The 24,861-nt window shown below is 43.8% G+C and overlaps 1 protein-coding gene across 4 annotated transcripts; it reads right to left on the bottom strand.

The window, feature by feature from the left end:
• Position 1: 1 nt before the first annotated feature.
• LOC116332932 (tripartite motif-containing protein 16-like) lies at positions 2-23,891 on the bottom strand. Of its 4 annotated transcripts, XM_039610447.1 has the most exons (4): positions 23,708-23,891; positions 23,439-23,565; positions 23,065-23,169; positions 2-3,077 (listed from the first exon to the last, which is right to left on the bottom strand). In XM_039610447.1, the coding sequence occupies exon 4, from the start codon at positions 2,925-2,927 to the stop codon at positions 1,257-1,259; it is 1,671 nt and encodes a 556-aa protein (XP_039466381.1). In that variant the 5' UTR covers positions 2,928-3,077; positions 23,065-23,169; positions 23,439-23,565; positions 23,708-23,891; the 3' UTR covers positions 2-1,256. The 4 variants fall into 4 exon arrangements, with proteins under 4 accessions (XP_039466381.1, XP_039466383.1, XP_039466382.1 ...); XM_039610449.1 differs by lacking the exon at positions 23,439-23,565; XM_039610448.1 differs by lacking the exon at positions 23,708-23,891 and having other exon boundaries at positions 23,439-23,701.
• Between the last annotated feature and the right edge of the window lie 970 nt (positions 23,892-24,861).

The raw sequence follows: 24,861 nt of genomic DNA, 5'->3' as shown, positions 1-24,861 counted from the left end.
ATAAAAAGATATGACCAAGACAAAAACTGAGGTATTTTGTAAATATGATAAAAAACGCGAATTCACTGTGTAATTGTGTAACTTTATTAGCAGCATCCTCCTGAAATGCGCCAACAACATTGAGGGTAACGTCGTCCTCTCTGCCCTTTAATGCTCTCTGGTCGCTATGGTAACGCGTAAATATTTCTTTCAAAATATGACACACTACAACTACAACATGGGGAAAGACCCAGGGAAACCTAATTAACGATAAAAATCTTGAAAACCATAAATTTCAAATCGGAGCTTCAACTCTCGTGGCCCGGTACCAAACGACTCACGGACCGTTACGGGTCTGTGGCCCAAGAGTTGGGGACCGCTGCTCTAAGTGACCGGTGTAACGGGCAGAACAATTCCATTCTCTTCCACTAGAGAACTACCTACTACAACTACCTACTCTAATTAAATGGATTGAACTGCCAGTAAAACAGAAGAAGACAAAGAAGAAAGGACAGTCATGCTGTGAGTGAGACGTAATAGCAATAGATAAACATTTGAAACGAAAAAGTCGTCCGTCTGACCTGGGTCCTGGAGAAAATTCCGACCCAGATGAAGGCCCTAGGATGAGTAGTGGTCAGAAGAAAGTAAAAAGGGTATACTGTTGACAAACTGAGCCAATTCCTGGTGTGTCTGGAAAAAATATCAATATGCTTTTTGTGACATTTTTGTTTGTTGGTGTGCCGTGTGATCTTTCTAATGTGAAATCTGTGCCGTGGTTCCAAAAGTTTGGGAAACACTGTAATAGACATTAACGACTGATAATATCAAACATAAATTTAGTACATATGACAACATTGGTGTATTAATTTGAACATCAACATTTGTTCTGCCAAAATAATGAAGGTAAATATAATTACATATTTCTTCTTTATAAAGTGAAAACAAAATTTGTGTAATAAAAGGAATGTGACAATTTCTCCAATACATGGGATATTGACAAAGTGATACATTTTCCAGTATTGTATTTAGCAAACGACTTGAAAACTTATTATGAAGTCACTTTATTACTGTCTACTTAGTTGTAATGCATATATTGACACACATGCTTGCAGTAAATGCTGACAGTGTTGTAAAGAGTGCAGCTGTAGCATACTATACCGTCACATCATTTCAGAAGCACTCAAAGCATCTGCTTCAACATTATATTTGGTCCCAACAGAGTATGCTGTCTTCATGTAGACCTAACCTGATTAACAAGGTTAACACCAAAAAACCTTCTATTTAAGTTTACTAAACTCGCCAGTAACACCACACTCAAAAAGAAAAAGTCCAGCATAGAGCGGCTGAGTGAATGTGGCCCGAACTTTGTGGAGGAGAGTCATGGTTTTAGAAACGCTGTAGAAAGAAAGAATACCTGCACTGTGATCCAGGTACACTCCTACTCTGGAGGACTGAGGACCTGAGAGGGGAGTTTTCTTTTTGTTGTACAAAAACTGATAACGCTCTGTTGTACAACTTAAAGCCCAGGATTTGTCATTCCATCCAAAACCACTTTCATCTGAGCGCCCTACTCTACTGATATTTTTGTATGCAACTGCTACATAAATTGCTTTCCCGCTCCACTCCACCTCGTAGTAACAACGTCCAGTCAGACTCTCTCTACTCAGGACCTGAAACCAAAAGGTGAATCTATCTGAATGTTCAGGATGTAATGGTTGTTTTATTACTGTTGCTTTTCTGTTTCCTTCAGACAATAACAGACATCTGTGTGCTGTGTTTGGATCCAGTGTGATTTCACATGAATATTTTAAGAATTCAGCTCTGGTCTTTGGCTCTGGTAGTGACAGTAAAACATCCACTTGAGTGACTGTCAGTGAGATGTTTGTCCATTCCTCTCTCAGAATGTCCTGTAGTTTATCTCTGGTCTCTGACACAGCTGCTGTCACATCCTCAAAGTAGCTCAGAGGACGAATATTGATGCTGGATGAGTGTGTAGACTCACTGAGTGCTGACAGTGAGGGGTAGTTGTGTATAAAATGGTTGTGATCCTCTGTGTGTGAGAGCTGCTCCAGCTCGCCGTCTTTCCTCTTCAGCTCAGCGATCTCCTGCTCCAGCTTCTCCTGAAGGTCTTTGACTCGACTCACTTCAGTTTCCTGCTGGGATCTGACCTGCTGCTTCACATCAGAGCTTCTTTTCTGGATGAGACGGATCAGCTCAGTGAACATCTTCTCACTGTCCTCCACTGCTTTATCAGCAGAGCCATTGATGGCCTCCACCTCTTGTTGAAGCAGCTTCACATCTTTCTCTCGCTCCTGGATTCTCTGCTGGATGTTTAGTCGTCTCACCTTGAGCTCCTTCTGCTTCTCAGTCCTTTCTGCTGCAGCTGGGACTGTTTCATGGCCTTTATGTTCATCCATTGTGCAGAGATAACAGATACTCTGCTGATCAGTACGACAGAAAATCTTCATCACCTCATCATGACGAGAGCAGATGTTCTCCTGGAGCTTCTTGGAGGGGGCCACCAGCTTGTGTTTCTTTAATGGAGCTGCATCATAGTGAGGTTGGAAATGTTTCTCACAGTAAGAGGCTAAACAGACCAAACAGGACTTGATGGCTTTCAGTTTCCTCCCAGTGCAGACATCACAGGCCACATCTTCAGGTCCAGCATAGCAGTGATCAGCTGGAGTAGCTTGGAGTCCAGTCTTCTTCAGCTGCTCCACTAAATCTGCTAACACAATGTTTTTAACCAGGACAGGCCTCGGTATGAAAATCTTCCTGCACTGAGGGCAGCTGTGGATTTTCTTCCTGTCTTCTTCATCAAAGTGAGATTTAATACAGTTCATACAGTAGCTGTGTCCACAGGGAATAGCCACCGGATCCTTCAGTAGATCCAAACAGATTGAACAAGTGATGGTTTCTCGATCCACTTGAACTCCTTTCTGTGCCATTTCTCCTCTCAGTGACAGTAGGTGTGTGAGCGTTTATTTTGTAGATGGTAACCTAGTTTGAGTTCATACTTGAAGTGTTTCAGTGGTGAATGAAGCTTGTGAAGTTTTGTGTATCACCACGTTGGTTTCAGTCATCTTCAAACTGCAGATCTAAAGGACAGTGATCAAAGAAACATGGGTCATTCTATCACTATGTTGTGTTTTCATCTAATAGATCAGTGTTGATGGATGCCAAATGAGGTGGTGAGTGTTTTGTGCCTTGACCTTTAGTGTTGTGGAGAATTTGGCTACTTTAGTTGGAACACTTGTGAGTGTTGTTGGCCAGGTGATGGCAATAACAATGTGGGGTGGTGAGCCACCCTTGTTGTGATCATTGTATGGGCATAGCTCTCCATTTGTGGTTGGTCACTAGCATGCTTGCTTTACTGAACTTTGGAAATTAAAGCAACTTGTTGTGGTATGTAACCACTTGTGTGGTGGAGATAATGGTAAATGGTAAATGGCCTGTATTTGTATAGTGCTTCATTTAGTCCCTAAGGACCCCAAAGTGCTTTACACGTTCAGTCATCCACCCATTCACACACACATTCACACACTGGTGATGGCAAGCTACATTGTAGCCAGCCGCCCTGGGGCGCACTGACAGAGGAGAGGCCCCCGGACACTGGCGCCACCGGGCCCTCTGACCACCACCAGTAGGCAACGGGTGAAGTGTCTTGCCCAAGGACACAACGACCGAGACTGTCCGAGCCGGGGCTCAAACCGGCAACCTTCCGATTACAAGACGAACTGCCAACTCCTGAGCCACGATTGCCCCAACAGATCACTTGGTTGTGGTTATTATTTTCTGTGTTAGAATGATATTACCTGAAGTGCTTTAATACTGTGCCTTATATTAATGTGCCTTATATTAATCTGTGCCTTATTAATCTCATATTAATCAAAATGCCATATAATCATATAGTGTAGTATTAAGTGGACACAGCCCTGAATAATAAAGGCATTCAAATACATGTCCTTCAGTTGTAGACTCTTGCCCACGTTTGCCTGCAGAACAGTAGATAACAGGGAACCATCTTCTAGTGGAAACAATTTTCACTGCTATGCAGATGACACGCAGCTCTATCTATCCATGAAGCCAGGTAACACACACCAATTAGTTAAACTGCAGGAATGTCTTAAAGACATAAAGACCTGGATGGCCGCTAACTTTCTGCTTCTTAATTCAGATAAAACTGAGGTTATTGTACTCGGCCCTGAAAAATCTTAGAAATATGGTATCTAACCAGATTCTTACTCTGGATGGCATTACCTTGGCCTCCAGTAATGCTGTGAGGAACCTTGGAGTCATTTTTGACCAGGACATGTCCTTCAATGCACATATTAAACAAATATGTAAGACTGCTTTCTTCCATTTGCGCAACATCTCTAAAATTAGAAATATCCTGTCTCAGAGTGATGCTGAAAAACTAGTTCATGCATTTATTACTTCCAGGCTGGACTACTGTAATTCTTTATTATCAGGATGTCCTAAAAACTCACTGAAAAGTCTTCAGCTGATCCAAAATGCTGCAGCAAGAGTACTGACAGGGACTAGAAAGAGAGAGCATATTTCTCCTGTTTTGGCTTCCTTTCATTGGCTTCCTGTTAAATCCAGAATTGAATTCAAAATCCTGCTCCTCACATACAAGGTCTTAAATAATCAGGCCCCATCTTATCTTAATGACCTTGTAGTACCATATCACCCATTAGAGCACTTAAACTCTCGCTCTGCAGGCTTACTTGTTGTTCCTAGAGTATTTAAAAGTAGAATGGGAGGCAGAGCCTTCAGTTTTCAGGCCCCTCTTCTGTGGAACCAGCTTCCAGTTTGGATTCGGAGACAGACACTATCTCTACTTTCAAGATTAGGCTTAAAACTTTCCTTTTGCTAAAGCATATAGTTAGGGCTGGACCAGGTGACCCTGAATCCTCCCTTAGTTATGCTGCAATAGACGTGAGCTGCCGGGGGGATTCCCATGATGCATTGAGTTTTTCCCTTCCAGTCACCTTTCTCACTCACTATGTGTTAATAGACCTCTCTGCATCGAATCATATCTGTTATTAATCTCTGTCTCTCTTCCACAGCATGTCTTTATCCTGTTTTTCTTCTTTCACCCCAACCGGTCGCAGCAGATGGCCGCCCCTCCTGAGCCTGGTTCTGCGGAGGTTTCTTCCTGTTAAAGGGAGTTTTCCTTCCCACTGTCGCCAAAGTGCTTGCTCATAGGGGTCATATGATTGTTGGGTTTTCTCTGTATTTATTATTGTGCTATCTACTGTACAATATAAAAGCGCCTTGAGGCGACTTTTGTTGTGATTTGGCGCTATATAAATAAAATTGAATTGAATTGAATTGAAATGTTGTTGTTTAGACTAGAATGGGGTGCCCGGTAATAAAACTGTCAAGTGCCTGTCACCATTTTGAGATCCACGGCAACGTGTTATGCAGGACGCATCTCCCTTCTAGAAGTGATTGTGTAAGAGAATAAAGTGTGAAATGGTCTACTGAGCAGTGTGTTGTCTTCCATCGAATCAATTCAATTCAATTCAATTTTATTTATATAGCGCCAAATCACAACAGAAGTCGCCTCAAGGCGCTTTATATTGTACAGGAGGTCGCAATAATAATACATACAGAGAAAACCCAACAATCATAAGACCCCTATGAGCAAGCACTTTGGCGACAGTGGGAAGGAAAACTCCCTTTAACAGGAAGAAACCTCCGCAGAACCAGGCTCAGGGAGGGCGGGCCATCTGCTGCGACCGGTTGGGGTGAGAGAAGGAAACAGGATAAAGACATGCTGTGGAAGAGAGACAGAGATTAATAACAGATATGATTCGATGCAGAGAGGTCTATTAACACATAGTGAGTGAGAAAGGTGACTGGAAAGGAAAAACTCAATGCATCATGGGAATCCCCGCAGCTCACGCCTATTGCAGCATAACTAAGGGAGGATTCAGGGTCACCTGGTCCAGCCCTAACTATATGCTTTAGCAAAAGGAAAGTTTTAAGCCTAATCTTGAAAGTAGATAGTGTCTGTCTCCTAATCCAAACTGGAAGCTGGTTCCACAGAAGAGGAGGCCTGAAAACTGAAGGCTCTCCTCCCACTCTACTTTTAAATACTCTAGGAACAGCAAGTAGGCCTGCAGAGCGAGAGCGAAGTGCTCTAATAGGGTGATATGGTACTACGAGGTCATTAAGATAAGATGGGGCCTGATTATTTAAGACCTTGTATGTGAGGAGCAGGATTTTGAATTCAATTCTGGATTTAACAGGAAGCCAATGAAAGGAAGCCAAAACAGGAGAAATATGCTCTCTCTTTCTAGTCCCTGTCAGTACTCTTGCTGCATCATTTTGGATTAGCTGAAGACTTTTCAGTGAGTTTTTGGGACATCCTGATAATAAAGAATTACAGTAGTCCAGCCTGGAAGTAATGAATGCATGAACTAGTTTTTCAGCATCACTCTGAGACAGGATATTTCTAATTTAAGAGATGTTGCGCAAATGGAAGAAAGCAGTCTTACATATTTGTTTAATATGTGCGTTGAAGGATATATCCTGGTCAAAAATGCTAGTGTAAGAATCAAAAGAACTCGGTGAAGTGTTGATATTTAACAATTTGGGGGCTCGTCCGGGATTCCAATAGGAGGCTAAGGAAGATGGATTGGGCAGTCTGGGGTTCAACCAGCGAAGCGAACAGCGACCTGGGTCATCTTAAAAAGGTAAGCACCACCTTTAATCAAAAGTGTACATATTGGAGCTTATCTAAATTGTCTGTTCGCTAAGTTGATTGAATACTCAGTGTCAATTTGCTGCAGTAGACAAAGAGGCAGTGTGTGATCCATCCCAGTGTGTTAAAGGAACTAAATTGTGGGTATAATAAGTGAATAAGCCGAGTAAACGGATTGGTGGTTGCAGATAACAACTGAAATGAAGAGAGTAAGAGTAATTATCCTAGGGTGTGGTTGCTCCACTCGCTCGCAGATGTGAGGGCGAGGCCCGTGGGATGGGACTAGGGTGGCAACCTGGGAAGTTGAGGACCCCTGAACAGCTAAATTGACGTTTGGGATCCTTGTCGCAGTTGAAAGCCTGCACGAGAGTGGGCCCAAGTTTTTTTTCGCCGGCTAGAGTCCGTGCGGAGGGCGCGAGCCTGTGCAGCGCCTGTAGGCTGTGTGCGTGAATGTGAAAAGCGCGAGAGGTCGCGTCTTGATTGAAATAGAGTAGTTAAACTCGCCACGGTTGACAGCCTGTATGAGAGTGGGCCCAAGTTCTTTAGCCGGTTCGATTCTGAGTCGAGATTGGTGACCCTGCTACAGTGTCTTTGACCGTGTGTGTGTGTATGAAAAAGTTAAAATTTGTTACAGTTGACAGTCTGCCTGACAGTAGGGCTAAGTTCTTTCGCCGGTTAGATTTCAAGCTGAGTTTGTTCGCCAGCTGTAGTGCCTCTAGACTGTCTGGGTTAATTTTGGGGTTAGTAAATTAGGCTTAAAGTTGAAATTTGTGTCTAAAACTGTGTGTTTGGGTTTTTGTATAGTGTGGTGAGTGCGAGGGAGAAGGAAGTGTCTCCCAGAGTGGAGTGAAGAAGACTGACAGAAGGAGAAGGAGCAGGCAGCCCAACTCAGAGGGCTGGAGTTGAGCACGAGGACGTAACTGAGGAGGACCGCCGAGGAAGACAGAGAAAGAACAAGGGTGACATCCGGTGGATGGTGGTAAGTATTACAATTGAAAAGTGAAAATGGCAGATTTAAAAGAAATGATTAGAGAAGAGCCTAGGGCTAAGATAAAAGATGGAAGCAAATGGAAAACCATGGGAAATGCTCTGAAGAGCACCATCACTGGAAATAATATAGGCAAGGATAGGAAAATATTGGAAATATGTGATGAGCAGGGGGTGACGGATGACATGCGCTACACACTGGCCAAAGTGGTGCTAGAAAAAGCACAAGCTTCTGAAGAAAAGGAAAAGAAATTGAGATGGAAGGAGGAAAAACATTGAAGAAAAGGGGAATTAAGAAACAACTTAAGGAGGAAGAGGAGAGAAGAGCTAACCTAATGAGATGGGGAATTAGTTGCCAGAGGGTTGAGCACTGGATCAGGGAGCCGGTGGAGGAAAAAGGTAAGCAGGGTCTCCATTCTCCACCGCCCCGGCTCACTGCACCCCCTGCTGAGTATGCTCTGTTCGGGAAATTACCCTACTTTCGTGGTAATGGACGGAAGTATGGAGAAAGAGGATGGCACAGTGGTGAGGCTGGGACCCTGGGACCATCAACTGTGATTATGAGCCGACTAAGCGACCTAGGCACCCGAACAAAATCTCACCAACCACTTCTAACTCGGGCCCGAACAACACCACATTGGGAATGGCCACAGGAGGGGCCCCTAAGGGGGCCTCGCTGGAAGAGGCAAGTGAAGAGGGAGAAGAGCTGATTCAGTTTCGAGAACTACCCACTCCAGCTCAGACACAGAAGGACAGAGGGTGCAGTCCAGCACAAGAGGAAGAAGAGAACCTGGACGCATTTAAGAGTCAGATGCAGAATTCAAGAGGAAAAGGGGGTACCCCTGCTGTGACCCTGGCCCCTAAGAAACTGGTAAAGAAATTAGAGGGAGAGCTGGAGCGAGGGAGTCGGGAAAAATATCAGAAGGGGTTTACTCCATTGATGGAGCAAAAAATGAAAACAAATGATGAAGAGTGGGATGACGATTTGTGGGGCAGTTGGGTGACGGCTGCAGTGAAGGAGGATGAGAATCCTACGAAACGGCGACTGAACTTCAGCGAGACTGAAGAACCTGAAGAGTATGAAGCATTTTATAGGCGGGGACAGAGAGAGTGACGTGAGGAGGAAGAGCGAGCACTAGAGAAAGGGGGTTGTCGTATGCACCTGCGCAGCCAATCCAAAGGGGGAAAGGTCCACTGGGACACCGAGAGCGAGGACCCTGGACAGTACCCCATATTGGCTTCGAGCAGCGGAGATAGAAGGTACAAACCCTATAGTGTGGGAGATGTAACCGGTTTGGTACAGATGCTGTCTCCAATTACTGAGGGAGGGGCAGGGTGACAGAGACAATTGACTCCAGGCACCCAACTGGCTCTGGGAGACTTCAGGGCCATAGCTGGAAGATGCATTACTATAACAGCGTTAGAAGAGGTGCAGGTGATAGCAAGGGTGGTGGATCTTCCTGACACCACACCTTACTGCTGTGTGCAGGAGAGGGTGGGGAATGCTGTTAGACTGAAGTACCCAACCCAAATGCTTCAGCGATTACTAAGTTAGAGTGGAAAACAGATCAGAACTCTAGAGGCTATGTAGAGCAGGGCAAGGAGAAGTGGCTGCAGCACACTGGCCACAACCCCACTACAAGGGGTCTCCATCAAGAGTGGTTCAGGAAAGCAGTGCTGGAAGGAGTTCCAGAGCTAGTGAGAGAGAAAATTTTGGATGACCCTGATTTAGGGGGGGCGGATTCACATCGCTGGGAGAAACACTTGGTGTACCATCTTCATAAGTATAAACTGGAGAAAGACAAAAAGAAAGGTGATCTAGAGGAACTTGAGGAACAATTATTGAAGCTTAAGGTGGGAGAAGCAAGACAACAGGCGTTAGATAAAAAGAAAGAGGAGAAAACTGCTAAGGTGATGGTGACTGAAGGTCATCAAACTGACCCTAATCCCCTTGACCCACACCCAAATAATTATCCGGCGAATCCATATCCAGGATACTATGACGGACTGCAAGCCGCGCCCATGCCGAGCTGGGGTGGTAATATGGGGCCCGGTAGGGGTAGGGCAAGAGGCCGTGGTGGCTCGGTGGGTGTGAAGGGGGCACCTGCCTGCGGAAGGGGAGCGCCTGGAGCGGGACGTGGGTGGCGTGGTGTTTATTGGATCTGTGGTCAGCCAGGGCACTGGGCCAGAGACTGTTATCAGCAGCAGCCTCAACAATACACTGGTCAGCTACAATGGGGCAGAGGGGGACCCCAATATCAAGCACCTAACCCACACATGACACCCGGACCACGTCCACAATTCCCGACCTGGGAGGTGGGCTGGGACCGGCAGCAGTGGATGCAGTGATACACCCCACAGAGAGGCCATGGAGATGGGGAAAGGCAGACCCATTGCTACCAATGACGGTGAATGGACTGACTCTGCCGTTCCTGGTTGATACTGGAGCCACATATTCCACCATCTGTGAGGCTCCAGGAGAGACGCGATTATCTGGGGATGAAGTCAGTGTGGTCGGCTTCTCTGGGGTTCCAATGACACTGCCTGTCACGACACCTTTTAAGACTGAACTTGGTAACCAAGTAGTGACGTATCCGTATGTGATTTCAGCACAAGTCCTGGTAAATTTAATGGGCAGAGACTTGCTAATTAAACTTGGTGGCATATGTGAATTCACAGCCCTTTACTATGACCCCGCTGAGGGAGCAGAGACTCAGAGCCTTGGAAGCCCCAAATTTGATATTCACACATGAAGGAATCAATATGCCAGACCAAATGGGATCCGGAGAACCACATCTCTGCACCCAGGTGGTCTGGAAGGAAGAAAAGACTAGACCAGACCTTAAAGCAGAGTCATTGGAGGGGGCGGAGGACCTCTTCACAGATGGCTGCTGTTTTAGGCTATGCAGTAGTGAGGGGAGAAAATGGAAGACTGGTGACTGAAAGACAGGGAGTATTGTGGGCCCACCAGTCTGTTCAGCGTGCTGAGCTTAAAGCTGTCATTAAGGCCCTGAAATTAGGGAAAGAAAAAAGATTGAACATCTACACGGACTCAGCATATGTGTTCGGAGCTGCACATGTGGAACTGGGCCAGTCAAAACGGGCTGAATTTTGAACTTCAGCACAACAGCTCATCAAGCATGAAAAAGAAATGAAAGAGCTGGAAGAAGCTCTAAAAGGACATTTGGAGGTGCCAATCATCAAATGCAAAGGTCATGATGATTCAAACACATGGGTGGCGAGAGGAAACAGAGTAGCCGATGAGGCGGCGAAGAAAGCGGCCGGATACATGGGAGTGAAAAAGATAATGAGTATGGGTATGGAGTATGAGGAAAATCCTGGATAGGAGAAGGAGGACATCATTAAAGAGCAGGAGAAGGCCCCACTGGAAGAGAAATCAGTACGGAGAGAAAGGGGGCCAGAAATGTGGAGGAAATATGGAGAGGACCTAATGGGAGACCAGTCCTAATGGCAGGTCTGGCAGAGAGGAAGATTAGAGAGGCTCATGGCCTAGGGCATGTGGGTGTGACCCAGATAGAGAGGGATCTCTGTCATTGGTGGCACCCATACCTGAAGACCATGGTGCGGGAGCATGTGAGGACTTGCCTGATCTGTGGACAGTACAACTTCAAGGTAACAGTGAAGCCGGAGATAGGTAAGTTTCCCCTGCTCCAAAGACCCGGGCAGGAGATTGTAATCGATTACACAGACATGGCTATGTCCGCAAAAGGGATCAGATATCTGCTGGTGTGTCTGACAGGGTGGCCGGAAGCATGGCCGGCGAGGAGAGAAGATAGTAAGACGGTGATTAAGTGTTTGGTGAACCATTAGATTCCTTGGCATGGTTTCCCCGAAAGAATCTGAACAGATAATGGGACTCATTTTAAAAATAGACACCTGCAGGAGTTGGAATGTCTGTTGGGGCGCCAACATAGATTTGGGACTGTTTATCATCCACAATCTCAGGGTAGGATGGAAAGAATGAACCAAAATTTGAAGAGCAAATTGGCAAAAATCTATGGAGAGACAAAAATGGATTGGGTTGACACGCTCCCAATAGCCTTGATGAGCATAAGATGGTCTGTAAATCAGTCTACTGGGTTCACTCCTTATGAGTTGTTCATGGGGAGACAATTTCCTGGGCCCACTGCGGGAGTCCCAGCTTTGAGGGAGGAGGCACCTGGGTTAGAATCTGTTAGGCAATTTAAAGCACTCAAGGCTCTTGTCTCAAGTTTTACATCACAGGTGACTGCAGATCAAGGACAGGAGCAGATGGTGCCGAAGGCGAAGTGGGTGTGGCTGAAGGTCTACAAGCGGAAGTGGAACGAGCCGAGGTGGACAGGTCCGTTCAAAGTGGTGACCAGGACCTCACATGCATTCCAGCTGAGAGGGAAAGGTGAAACCTGGTATCACTGGAGTCAGTGCGCTTTGGCGGAAGAGCCTAGGAGGTCCGAAAGGCTCTGCAAAAAGGGGGACTCGGCTGAGACCCCCAAACATAAATCCTTGGCCAGGGCAGAATAATCCACTGATCTATGCAACGAACTGACGGGTAGTCTACCCCTGACGTTGAAGAAATAAGAGGAGCAGAGAATCACCCGACCCGGAAGATAAAGGTCACTTCTAAGATAAATAAAGATTGAAAACTCATTAGACAGAGGTTCTAGTCTAAGTATAAAGTAAGGGATCGGAGAAGTGATCAGAATGGGGTTGTGGGGAAATTGGCGAGTAATGGGAGTTTTAAGGGTTGTTATTGTCGTTACTCTAACTGTGATTTTTCTTGCACGTGAGTTGCCCGGAGACAGACTTCCGACCACGCCAGTGACTCCAGCATTCCAGGCCACGGTGAGACGAATCAAACGCAGCACATCAGGTAAATTCGGCACCTGTTTAAATTATTACGGTGGCATAGAGTTGGACTACGTTACAGGGTCCACGACTTCGTTCACATTCGATCTCTGTGCAGTCATAAATTGTGGGGGGCAAAGTTATAACCCAGACAGCTGATCTCTATGGCTACTGGCTATAGGGATAGTAATTTGTGGTTAGACTGGTTAATTCAAAACTCCCGAGAGCAAAATGTGTCTGATTGTGTGGCCTGTGCGGCAGCCAGACCACATTTGTTTACTGAACCAGCACCCCTGTATCCATAGGACCGCTGGGGGTTTAAGTGTATGCTTAGATTAACTAGGGAGGCAGTTTCGGAGGGCAACTGCACCATGTTGGCCAGTCTGTTTCCCCCAATTGACAATAAAACTGTAGTGGGACCATTCATACCGAGAAAAGCAAATTATACCTGTTTTAACTTTACTTACTGTTTCTGAACCTTCCAGCCACAAGCATGACGCTGGTGAAATTCCAGCTGACTGGTGTGTAGAAGTTTTTCCAGCCATGGGGAACGCCTCACGAGATAAAGACACATATATTGGTTCATGGGCACAATCTGGTTTGTATTATTATTGCGGAGAATATTGTTTGTTTCTGAGAATCCCAAGGGGAACGTCTGGCTTGTGCGCCTTAGTACGATTGGGGGCTCCATTAATTCTAGTGGGTGAAAAGAGGGTCTGACTTAGGTTTGGGTTTTGATTATCAATTAAAATCGATTCTGGCTTGGATAACGTGATATTGATTCATTTAAATCCTGAATCGATTTTTAAATATAAATTTATTTTGCCCGAAACGCCAGAATCTCAGGTTAAACCTCATAGAATTTCTACAACCACCAAACAGCTAAAATAGTAAATGAGAGCAGGTACACGGATTCTGCACAAAGACGTAAACACAAAACGCGGACCCAACGCATCTGAGTCAGTGAGATGTCGCCTTTCTCACCCGACAGCACGTAAACGGACACGGACCCGCCGTCGGGGCTGAAAGCCTACAGCTCACCGATTTTGAAGCGCCGGTGGGTGCTTTGTGTTTACTTCCTTTTTGCGCTAGATTCTGAAGCTGCAGGTTTTATCTCTCTCCAAACAATATTGACTGAACCAGCAGCTAAAGACGATCCAAACTACGCTTCACATAAACATCGTCACAAATTTCCTCTTACTTTTGCCGCTTTGCTTCCACCACGATAAAAATCACACTGTCATGTAGAGCTCTCTTTCTCTCTCTCTCAGGAATAGTTTCCCATCTAAAAATCCTTGTTTTTTGCATTATTCGCTTACTTATTACCCTCAAGTCTACGGTGTTGGCCGCTGTTTTTTTTTTTACTTACTTCCGACAAGAAAGCCTAATTTCTGCTGTTCAATACTGAACAAATTTAAACTTTTTAAAATTACATACAAAATTGCAAAATGGTTAGCTGTGTCTCTAATCAAACCTCTGTAACTTTGCTCTGCTTCACTTCGTTTTTGATCTACTGCACAATATTTTTAAGGTCATCTGCTATAAAAAACCAGACCAGGAAAACCGCCTTCATCTTTTTCTGTGTTTTATCCTCAGTTACTTTGACACAAATCTGCTATGATGCTTACACCTTTGATAAAGTCTCACAAGTCTCAGCTTTCTTTTTATAGATATAAAAATATAGATATGTACTGATAAGTGATCAGAATTATAATATTTCTGACAAAATTTCCCAAATTCGAATCGAATCGATTCTGGACCTTGTGAAATGGAATCAAATCGATTCTAGAAATCAGTGACGATATCCAGCCCTAGTCTGACTGGGTAAACCCGGCACTGCCCAACTAACGGCGAGACGTAGACGTCATGTTTTGAGGAAGCTTTCAACAAGCTTGTTTGACCTTTCTACGGGTTCACCAACGTATATAGACTGTATTGGTGTGCCCAGAGGAGTGCCAGATGATTATAAGTTGGCTGACCCAATTGCGGCTGGGTTTGAGAATTTGCCTTTGATTGCAGGGCTTATCCCAATTACACCAAATAAGAATGTGGACTGTATTAACTATGTCCATTATTATATCCTTAGATTAGCAAATTTAACCCATGATGCTGTAGGAGGATTTGCGGAGCAATTAGGACCCACTTCTCTTATGACTATGCAGAATCGAATGGCAATAGACATGTTGTTGGCAGAAAAGGGGGGCACTTGCGCGATGTTTGGTGATATGTGCTGTACTTTTATTCCTAATAATACAGCCCCTGATGGATCCGTGACCAGAGCGTTAGAAGGCCTGAAGACCTTGTCTAGAGTGTTGGGCAAGTTACTTTGAAAAAGTAATTAATTATAGTTACTAGTTACTTCTTCAAAAAAAGTAACTGAGTTACAAGATTCTAAAAGTAATTAATTACTTGAAAAGTAACTATTGCGTTACTTAAAAAAAAAAAAAAAGTGTTTAACCCTCTGGGGTCCAGGGTGTAATTGGCCATTTTTAACCACTTTTGATGTTTCCTCCACATTTCACCTTCAAAAACTATTTACTTTGCCTTGTTTGGTATCATCCTTTTCAGCACAACCTCACGTGTCTGAATTTACAGTTATGTTTTCATTTTGACATCCTGTATTACCACAACTGATCTACAATCAGACAAAAAAGATAAAATCCGGGTAGAAAAAGTTATATTTTTTTCTGTAACAACCACAAACATGTTTAATGAATCATATTTCATAACTTTAAATGCAAATGTAAATTGTCAATTTTAAAATCATATGCACAAGTTTTGCAAACAAAGTTATTTGCAGCCATTTACCTTTTACCCCTTTTTAATAACTATTTCAAACTATTTACATAACAATCAGCTGTTCTGCATTCAATAAGATGCCACACAAATTGTTTGTGCCACTCCCCAAAAATAATTTCTGTCAACTATAAAGGAGAACACAGCCTGATACCTGCAGGTCTGACAGCAGCAGGTGCCATTTGCCTTTCAGCGGATTTCTTATTGACTCCTCGTCCTGTTTTCATTTAGCAGTCGCCTCATTGTTCTGACACACAACACAAAACTATCCACAACACTACACACTAACTACACAAGACAACACATTAACTACACACTGCAAACACACTACACGTCACAAATATCTCACAACTCAAAACTCGCTCTCTCTTTTTCTGCTCTCCCTCTCTCTCTTTTTCTGCTTGTGTTTTCTGCTCTCTCTCTCTCTCGCTCTCTCTCCCCCCGTCACTCCTAAAACTTCCCCCTCTTCCTTAACAACCAAATGTCATGTTGCCATATCATTTTTTGATTGGTCGACATGGAACATTTTTCCACCAACACGAACGGACTGTTTATGGTTTCGTTTTTTGTTTGTTTTTTCTGGTCATAAGCAGAGAGTGCTTGCTAGCACTGTCCTTAGACTGTAAACGTGATGAAACTATTGAGGAAAAAAACGCCGCGTATATCTTGTTTATCACGACTCTGGTTTTACGTGGCCTATCAACACAATTTAAAACTGGTATAAATCACCTTGTTGCTTTGTCATCTTGAAGTGGTCATGTGACTGGCTTACCACATCTACTTTAGTGTTCCTCAGTCAAACAGCAGCACTCATGCGATTGTTTTGCCCCCTGAGCTCCAGGTGTTGTGACAAAAAGTGATCGTGATTACTGTCCGCGGGAGCGCGCAGCTGCTTAAAGCTGTAGCGTCCAGATTACTTACAGCTATTTCCGTGCAACTGATAGAGGATGCGGTAAGCTGAACACAGCTTCAGCCGTCTGTTTGCTGAAAAATAGTAACACGACTGCAACGCATTTTCTTGTTAGTAACGGTAACGGCGTTGTAACGATAGAAATAGTAATTAGTTAGATTACTTGTTACTGAAAAAAGTAACGCCATTACTTGCACCGCCGTCATTCCCATCACTGCTAGTCTAACACGAGCATTCAGGAGTCAATCTGTTGGGGGAGTGGATGACCTCTGTCTTTGGGCAATGGAAGGGTTTTATTATGTCTATTTTGGTTTCTTTATCTACTTTTACAGCTATTTTGGTAACATGTGGCTGTTGTTGTGTTCCTTGTATCAGAGCATTATTGGTCAGAGTGATCAATCAGGCTGTTGGGGGATCTGATGCCGGGGCAGACAACATGATGCCACTTTTGGGAACCGGGGAGGGTCAATCCGCTGATATTATGCTTGATGATTTGCAGTAGTGTTGATCTGCCATGGGGACAGATCAAAAGAAGGAATCATATAGTGTAGTATTAAGTGGACACATGTCCTTCAGTTGTAGACTCTTGCCCACGTTTGCCTGCAGAACAGTAGATAACAGGGAACCATCTTCTAGTGGAAACTTACTGAAATGTTGTTGTTTAGACTAGAATGGGGTGCCCGGTAATAAAACTGTCAAGTGCCCGTCACCATTTTGAGATCCGTGGCAACGTGTTATGCAGGACTGCTCTACTGAGCAGTGTGTGTGTTGTCTTCCATCGGATGCCTATGAGGAATCAAAAGAACGCAGTGAAGTGTTGATATTTAACAGCTGATACTTTTGGTTTTGTGTTGTAGCAAGTCAAGTAATCATTTTGGGTTTGACTGTTGTGCTCCTTTGTGTTGGGTCATATTAGTTTTTGTGTGTTCAGTGTGGCAACTTCAAATCCTCATGCAGGGGCATCCATGCTTAAAGATGCAAACTATAGTAATGCGAACACTGTGCTTCTTCTAGCTTTTACTTTTCTTTCAGGTTTGGGGATCAAGGACTAGAGAGCTTCAGATTAGGTTTTAATTTTTTTTAGGGGTCCTAGAAGAACTCTTTTGAGGGAGGTGGTGTAATGCCCCTCTGCAGCCCCTAATCTCCTCAGTGTGTTCAGCTGGTGCTAATTGGCCACACCTAGTCAGGTGTTGATAAAAGCATACCTGGGACAGGCTTTCCAGAAGGCTCGCTAGTCTTTGCCCTGGTGGCTCAGCCATTTTAGCCAACCTGCTATGCCATTTTAAGATAAAACCTCTTCTTACTAACACTCTGGTATTTGTCTCCTTTTTTATGTTGCTCGTCTGAAAACCCTTTAGAAAATTGGTCATTAATTTATTTAAATTGACACAACTACTTTTCCCCAAATCTGGTTGAAGGGGGCATACACTGGAGCCATGAGAAGGGATCATCAGCAAGAACCTGAAGACATGCTTTAAGACTTGAGACTAAAACAATTGGCCGGCCCTGCTGTGGACCCAGGAGATACTGTAGGAGTGTGGTGCAACGTGGATCAGGTAGCATGTAGAGGTGAATGCCCTGGTGGGTCCATTCTTGGTATCAAGTAAGTTTGAAGCCTGCAAATAGATGCGGGGGTTGCTTCCCTGCTTCTGTGTCAGGAAATAGATCCTGACTTGTTTGTGTATGGCTGTATCCCAATTCAGGGTCTGCAGCCGCATTTTAAGGCCGATTACATCACAGCAACGCGACGAAGGCTGTCCCAATTCAAAGGCTGCTCGAAATGCGGCCCTCAAATGCGTTCTTCATTTCGCTGAATTTTAAGGATGTGGCAGTGTAGACTTTGTGGCCCAACATATCCCAGAATGCATAGCGCGGCGGTGGGTGTGGATAATTTTGCCGAAAAATACGGCGGACGGCAGAAGCGGAGCGGCCGAAGAGTAAACTCTTAAAAGTAAGTACTGAATCTCATGTCACTTATTTATGTGCAAATGTTTAATAATGAAGAACGTTAAAATATTACTGTCGGCCACATGTCGGCAAAGTTATGTGCCGTTAGCGAGGTTAGTACTTTGTGCGTTAACGTGGTTTTAAAGCCTTCACTTTAAAATATACGCCGTTCAATAGCTGACATTAATCTTACAGAGAATGTGATGATTTTATGGATAATTAAAGTCAGTCATATATCCACAAACACAACAAGCTGAAAGTCAGTGATGCTGCCCGGTTTGCAGTCCTGAATATGACGGCACAAGCAGGATTCACTGCACTGTTAATGTGCAAAAGAAGCGCGTATTCCTGGAAATTCTGATAAATTCCGAGAATACGTGCTTCTTTTGCGGTGGAGGGACGCCAAAGTAATTGCTTACGGAGCTTGCTTCTTCGACATCTTTAAGAGTTCTGAACAAATCTACGTCCTCCTCCAGAAAATCTTACGTACGCAAGCGCACGTTGCAACTTCTTATCTGGTGCGTGTCTTTTATTTTAACAGCGAATGCGCACCTGCGGACCACTTATGTGTAGCCCTGGTTATATATCTGCCTCTGTTCGGTGGTGTCGAGCCAAATGGACTTTAACGTTTGTTTGAATTAGCTGAAAGAAAGATGCTTTAATCACAGGAGTCACACATGTGTCCACTGGACCATCTGGGAACTCTTCTTGTTTAGCACTCGTAATAACACAAACACTAAATCCTCCTTCTCTTGTGCTGTTTTGTAGCAGTGTGTACACCTGAGACTGTCACCTGTCTGTCTGTCCTGCACTCTCTCTCTGTTTCTTTCTCTCTGATTGTGTAATAAAAGTATGAACATGTATTTATAAGTTACACTTGTGTTTGAATCCTGCAGCTTATCACACATTTGATTTCCATGTGTGACAACTGCAAGTGTCCAGAGTGAGGACAGACTGAGGGATCCACTGCTGCACATCATCTGTGAGGCTTTGCACCCCTGATGATCCACCAGGACAAACTCAGCAGTGTGTGAGGAAGAGGAGGAGGAAGAGCCAGCAGCAGCTGACAGATGGAGAGAATAGACAGACTGTTTCCTGTTTGTGAAGGACTGCTAGGAAAGTTTAACATAACTAATTGTCTGTCCTGAATCAGTCGTATTAGGTAATGTTCAAATAATGTTATCATTCCAGTGTTTTCAGTGTGGGAGAAAGTACTCAGGGCCTTCAAGTTACACACTATGAAAGGCAGCAACAAGTTTAATAATCAGAAACCTAAAGTATGTATCAGCAGCAGAATGGAGCTAAAAATAAATGTTTGTTTCAGTTCTATGAAGCTTTGAGTATTTTGGATTAGTAGCACTGCTGTGTTTGTTGCATCATATTGCTGTAATTGTTTATATGCTTTATATATTCTGAGGTAAGTTGATCTATAGTGTTACATCATATTCTATAAGGATGTTATGTGTTTGTATACTTTCTGCCCAGTTTGACCCATTTAGCAGAAGTCAGCCTGTTTAAGGCTCTGATATCTATTCTGTATGACTTAAAGCAGTTATGACATGGTCTGATTTTCTCACCCAATAAAGGAATATTTCATATATCAGTCTGATCTTCATTCTATCAGAAACAGTTATCACAGCTCATACATTTTCTTTTTATACATATATGAAAGCATTGAGCCAAATTTAGTAATGCCAACATACGGAAGGAACAACACTTGTCTCTTATATATAATACATCTGTATATACACTGTCAGAGATACTTGTCTTTGAGTGAAGATTTAAGGTGATAGGAAATATAAATAACTGCAACTTCAATCTTTACTGAAGTTCACTGCTGTAATAACTAATAATGATTAATATAATAGCTTTAATATTGGCCATATTATATTTACATTACCACAGTGAGATGACTTTAGTCTCATGAAATACATTAGCTAATTGTTATTTACTAACTAATCTTAAATGACTGTTCAGTACAGATATGAAGCCCAACTATCATGTTTTACAGTCTTGTGGTCTCAGCCTCAGATACTTATCAAATCACACAAAGCTCATGTAGAAACAAATGTACAAAATATGTTCTCCTTCATTTCTGTCAAACAAAGCTGTCTGAAACGTTTCCAGCTGTTAGTATCATGGTTGCTAGGCAACCTGGGCAGCGCAACGGAGGCTAGACCGTCCCATTTCACAAGCCTACAAGCCTCGCACTTCCGGCCTTAGTGGTCTGTGAGTACCCGGCCCTTGAGGACCGTTAAGGCTGCAGACCCTGAATTGGGATACAGCCTATCTGTGCAGAAAGACAGTTCAGAGTTCATCACCCTCTGGGAGTCAATGGGTGGGGTGCTGGAAAGTGTCTGTGGTGTGGCATGGACGGCGGTGCCGTGTGGACGCATCTGCATGGCATCCGCAATCACGCCCGCCTGTTAAAACACGGGGACTCAGGGGTTGGTAAACGATTGTGGTGTGACGTATGTGCGGCTGCCAGCAGAGAGCTGCAGCCGTGGAATGAATAAAGGTGGCTCTCAATAACAACCTGTGGTCCCGCCGTGCCTTATTCACGCCATAGTGTCCCATCTGAGGACTTCAGTGTTCTGCTTGGGGACCACAACACTCCCATGGGCAATGATGGTGAAACCTGGGGGCAATAGCTAGAAGAACCAGAATGCCCAGTGTGGAATTAAGTGGTGTTCTGTTCTTGGACTTCTATGCCAACTGCAGTTTGTCCAAAAAAACCCAAAACACTTTGTTCTAGCTTAAGAGCGTCATTTAGTGCAAGTCACACAAAGTCAGCCTAGAAGATTTTGTAATCACATCATGAGAACTCAGATGAAGAGAAGAATTGAACTATCAGCTGATCACCACCTGTGGCAAGTATGATTTGGTGGAAGGAGGGTGTTGGATAAAGCTGACATTCCTTATTATGCTGGCAACATCTGGCAGAGACCCAGTGGGAGATCAACCCTCATCTTTGGCAGAACTTCAACAGCATTCTAAGAGAGACTGAAGACAATGAGTTTGCCATATCCCATACTTCCATTGTTGAGGCAGCCTTATAGATCTCTGGGTAAAAGATAAACGAATCTCAGCGCAGGTGGTAAATGTCTGTTGTGGCAGTTTTCTCCTAACCAAGTAATGGAGAAGTGCTGAAGGGAGTCATCAAGTTGAATGAGTCCTATCAAACCTAGTTAGCTTGTGGGACTCCAGAGGAAGCTAAGAGAGACTTGCAGGACAAGTGGAGAGTGGCCTTGGCAGTAGCTGAAGCAAAAACCTAGGTGTGGAAGGAATTTGGCAAGGTCATGAAACAAAGTCTTTTGGTGAGCCTCAGAGTGACTTTGGCTTTGATTATGGTCAGTATACTCAGGAAGGGGAAGCAGCATTCTACCCACACAGTACATAGTGCAGCTGGTGTGCTGCTGACCTCAACTGAGGATATAGACAGACCATAGAAGGAATACAGTGAGGATCTCCTCAATCCCGCTTGTCAATGCCAGTCCAAAAATGACTGCAAAGCAACAAAAAGGCCACAACAAGACAGCAGAAGTGTGTAGGTCTGTAACAAAAGAGGGAAAACAGTCATCCAGGGTCCACCTTACTATACACCAAATTGTAGATAATCCATGAGGATCCTATTTACCACCCTTTAACAGTTATACAGATTCATCCAGGGGAAATGAATCTGGTCTGCAATACTTAACAGCCTGTGATATTTGCCACCTTGAACAAGAACAAGTGCAAGTTGCCAGAGCTCAAGAGTGGACCACAGCTGTTCCTTATAACCAACCTCTGATTAACAGCTAAGGGAGGGGTGAATGTTCATGCTGCGTTCACAGACACCATATATGAACCAACATCCACCAAATCTAACCCAGTACAAACTGGCATCTCTTCCTTAGAGGAAGCAAAGTTTAGAGATACAGGGGACAAATTACCATTACCATGACAGGGTTCTCTAAAGCTACTTGGCCAGGCCCCTGGGTTGGACAAGGTATACTCCAAGTTCTGTAAGGCGCTGGTTATTTTGGGAATGTCCTGGTAGATGTAACTGTAACATCACATGGAAGTTGGAGACTGTTTCCATCCACTGGTAAACCAGGTTGGTAATCCGTTTACTGACCAGAGGGTGTGTTCTAACTTCAGAGAGATCAATAGCTGATATCTGACTTCACTTACACTAAGATCAGCAGAATATTTTTGATCCTTGTAAGAGTCTTACCGTTTTCTTCTGCACTATTCAAAACCTCTACCAATTTCGCAAAACAAAAAAACCCAAAACAAAAGCAAGAAACCCAAATTCTTTATTTCCATCCACAAGTCTGAATTGAGCTAAATTATGAGCTAAATTTCATGACTTAACTCAAAATTTCACAATTTTTTTTTCTCAGAAGTTTGAATATGTCCAACTTTTGAGTCATCAAATCCAAAATGTGAGATAACCCATTATTTTGAATTATGGATGGCTACATTTTATTTTCTATTTTATGTGGTAGAAACAAGCTTTCATAGTTCCCGGGGTTTGTGGACTAGATTTAGTATATCCTTTTGACTGTATTTAGCTGCCCAATGCCTAATGGTGGCCTGCAGGATATGGATATGTGATAGTGTGTGCAGGATATATATGCATGTTTGTGTGTGTATTAAAAAAAAGGCAGAAACAAGCTTCCATATTTTTTTTTTTTTAACCCCTGTGTCAAATATATTACTGAAATGAATCTGTCGCTCCTCTTTCCTTTGCCAGTAACAAGTCATATTATGAATTGGTTTGAAAGTATACAATTAAGGTTTATTAGATTCCCCAGGTTTATTAGAAATTTATTATTTTAAATTATTTTAAATTTATTAGAAAATTAGTCACAAAAACGGTCATATTTCAAACTTTACTCACAGTTTTAGCCGCTCTCCTCCGCCATGTATTCTGGTATACTTGGCTGCACACAAGTCACCACCGATGCACGCTCAGTAGAATGGGAGGAGCGAGAACAAATCCAGGCTGTCAATGCACATATTTATTTACACTTACTCAGCCAGTATATTTCAATAAGGAACGTAAAACAGCGCTGCAACCAGCATGTTTTAGAGCTAACAGAGGCATTAAGAAAGCCATTACCAAAACGTTACTTTTCTCATGATTTTCCTCCTCCTGCTGAAAGCAAGAGTTAATTAAGAATGACTCAGTCATACTCATTTGGATTGAAGCCAGACTTCCGTGATCGGAGAGACTTATATTTGTGTCCCCTATAAAGTCAATGCTACAATTACCTTGTGGATTTTAACGGTCTGCCCTAATCTCATAGTATGTGTCGCCTCCGGCTGCAGGTCATTGATGGGATAAAGTGGATGGAGAGTCGCTCCAAGCCGGGTGTGTACGAGGCTGAAAAAAATCGTCCTACGCGCACAAAAAAACCCGACATGAAACTGCAAGGTGGCACAATTACATTAGCGGTAGATAGTATGCACTAAAAGCTACAACATCAATGGATTATCCAGCAAATAAACTACTATTAAACTAAGAGCACATCACAACTTACCGACAGCAGTGACGCAGCAGAGTGAGGGAGGAAACACGGAAGCTCAGGAAGAATAAACAGTAGGCGTGCAGCAGCGGGTTTTATTCCTCCCAAACAGTAGCGGTTTTAGATACGGGCGACACGGGCGGTTGCCCGGCGCGGCATCGTGGTGGGGGGGGGGGGGGCGGCATCACGGGCATCGGCAAAAAAAAAAAAAGCTCGTACTCATGCTGCCCCGACATCAGCCAGCGCATATTGGGAATGGCATAGGCACCAATCGGTTTTCTATCGCCCATTTGCTGGGAGTAAGGGCGCCCTCCTTTTGCGAGGTGCGCCTGCTGCTTGCAGCACAGGGAGGAGAGGGCGGGGCGGCGGGGGATTCTCTGGCTGGCTGGAGCAGCGTCTAATAACCAACTCGCAAAATAAAACAAACCAACAAACACAAAAACACCAGACATTATGATACAGACTTATAATTTGCACCGATGTTTTTTCGAAATTCTATACACTAAAAGTGAGCGCGAGAGCCCTCGGTGCGCCTGCTCGCTGCTGAAGTCAAAGTAAACTTTATTGTCATCTCCGCTACATACAGTCCAGTATATAGAGAGACGAGACGACGAGGCTCCAGTTACAGCAGTGCAAGTAAACAAACAATATATATAAGAAGAGTAAGAAAATAAATATACATTTTAGGACCAGGGGTAAAGGGATCAATTTAACATTTAAAATTTACAGTTTGATGATTTAAAGTCTCACACACAACCCGTCGAAAGGGGAGGGACCTGCTTCTTCCAAATAGAGCACATTTCATTCATAATGTTGTAAATCCAAACCCATTGTGTATTCATGATTTGAATCCTGGGTTGTGTGAAATCTCAGAAATAAACCCTAGACAAAGTGAATCTGTGAACTAAGGTGTAGGTCTATTAAGTTATGTTGTGGTGATCCTCGGGTTGGGGGATGGGTGTTCATACTGGCGTGCAACATTAAAGGGGAGTGTTCGCCCAGGGCGCCAAACAGGCTAGGACCGCCACTGCTCCCAAACTTTATTTAACCACTTTCATACATTGTTTTTTAGATTTCAAAGAAGACTCCGTGCAGCTATTCGTTTTCCATGTATTTGATTGAAATGACAAACTGTTCTAAAATGATTAAAGAGCGTCATTTTGATCTTT

Source organism: Oreochromis aureus, linkage group 3 (genome assembly GCF_013358895.1).
Source record: "Oreochromis aureus strain Israel breed Guangdong linkage group 3, ZZ_aureus, whole genome shotgun sequence".
Taxonomy (NCBI): Eukaryota; Metazoa; Chordata; class Actinopteri; order Cichliformes; family Cichlidae; genus Oreochromis; species Oreochromis aureus.
The sequence above is the reverse complement of the archived record's forward strand: the minus strand, read 5'-3'. Positions and strand labels throughout refer to the sequence as shown.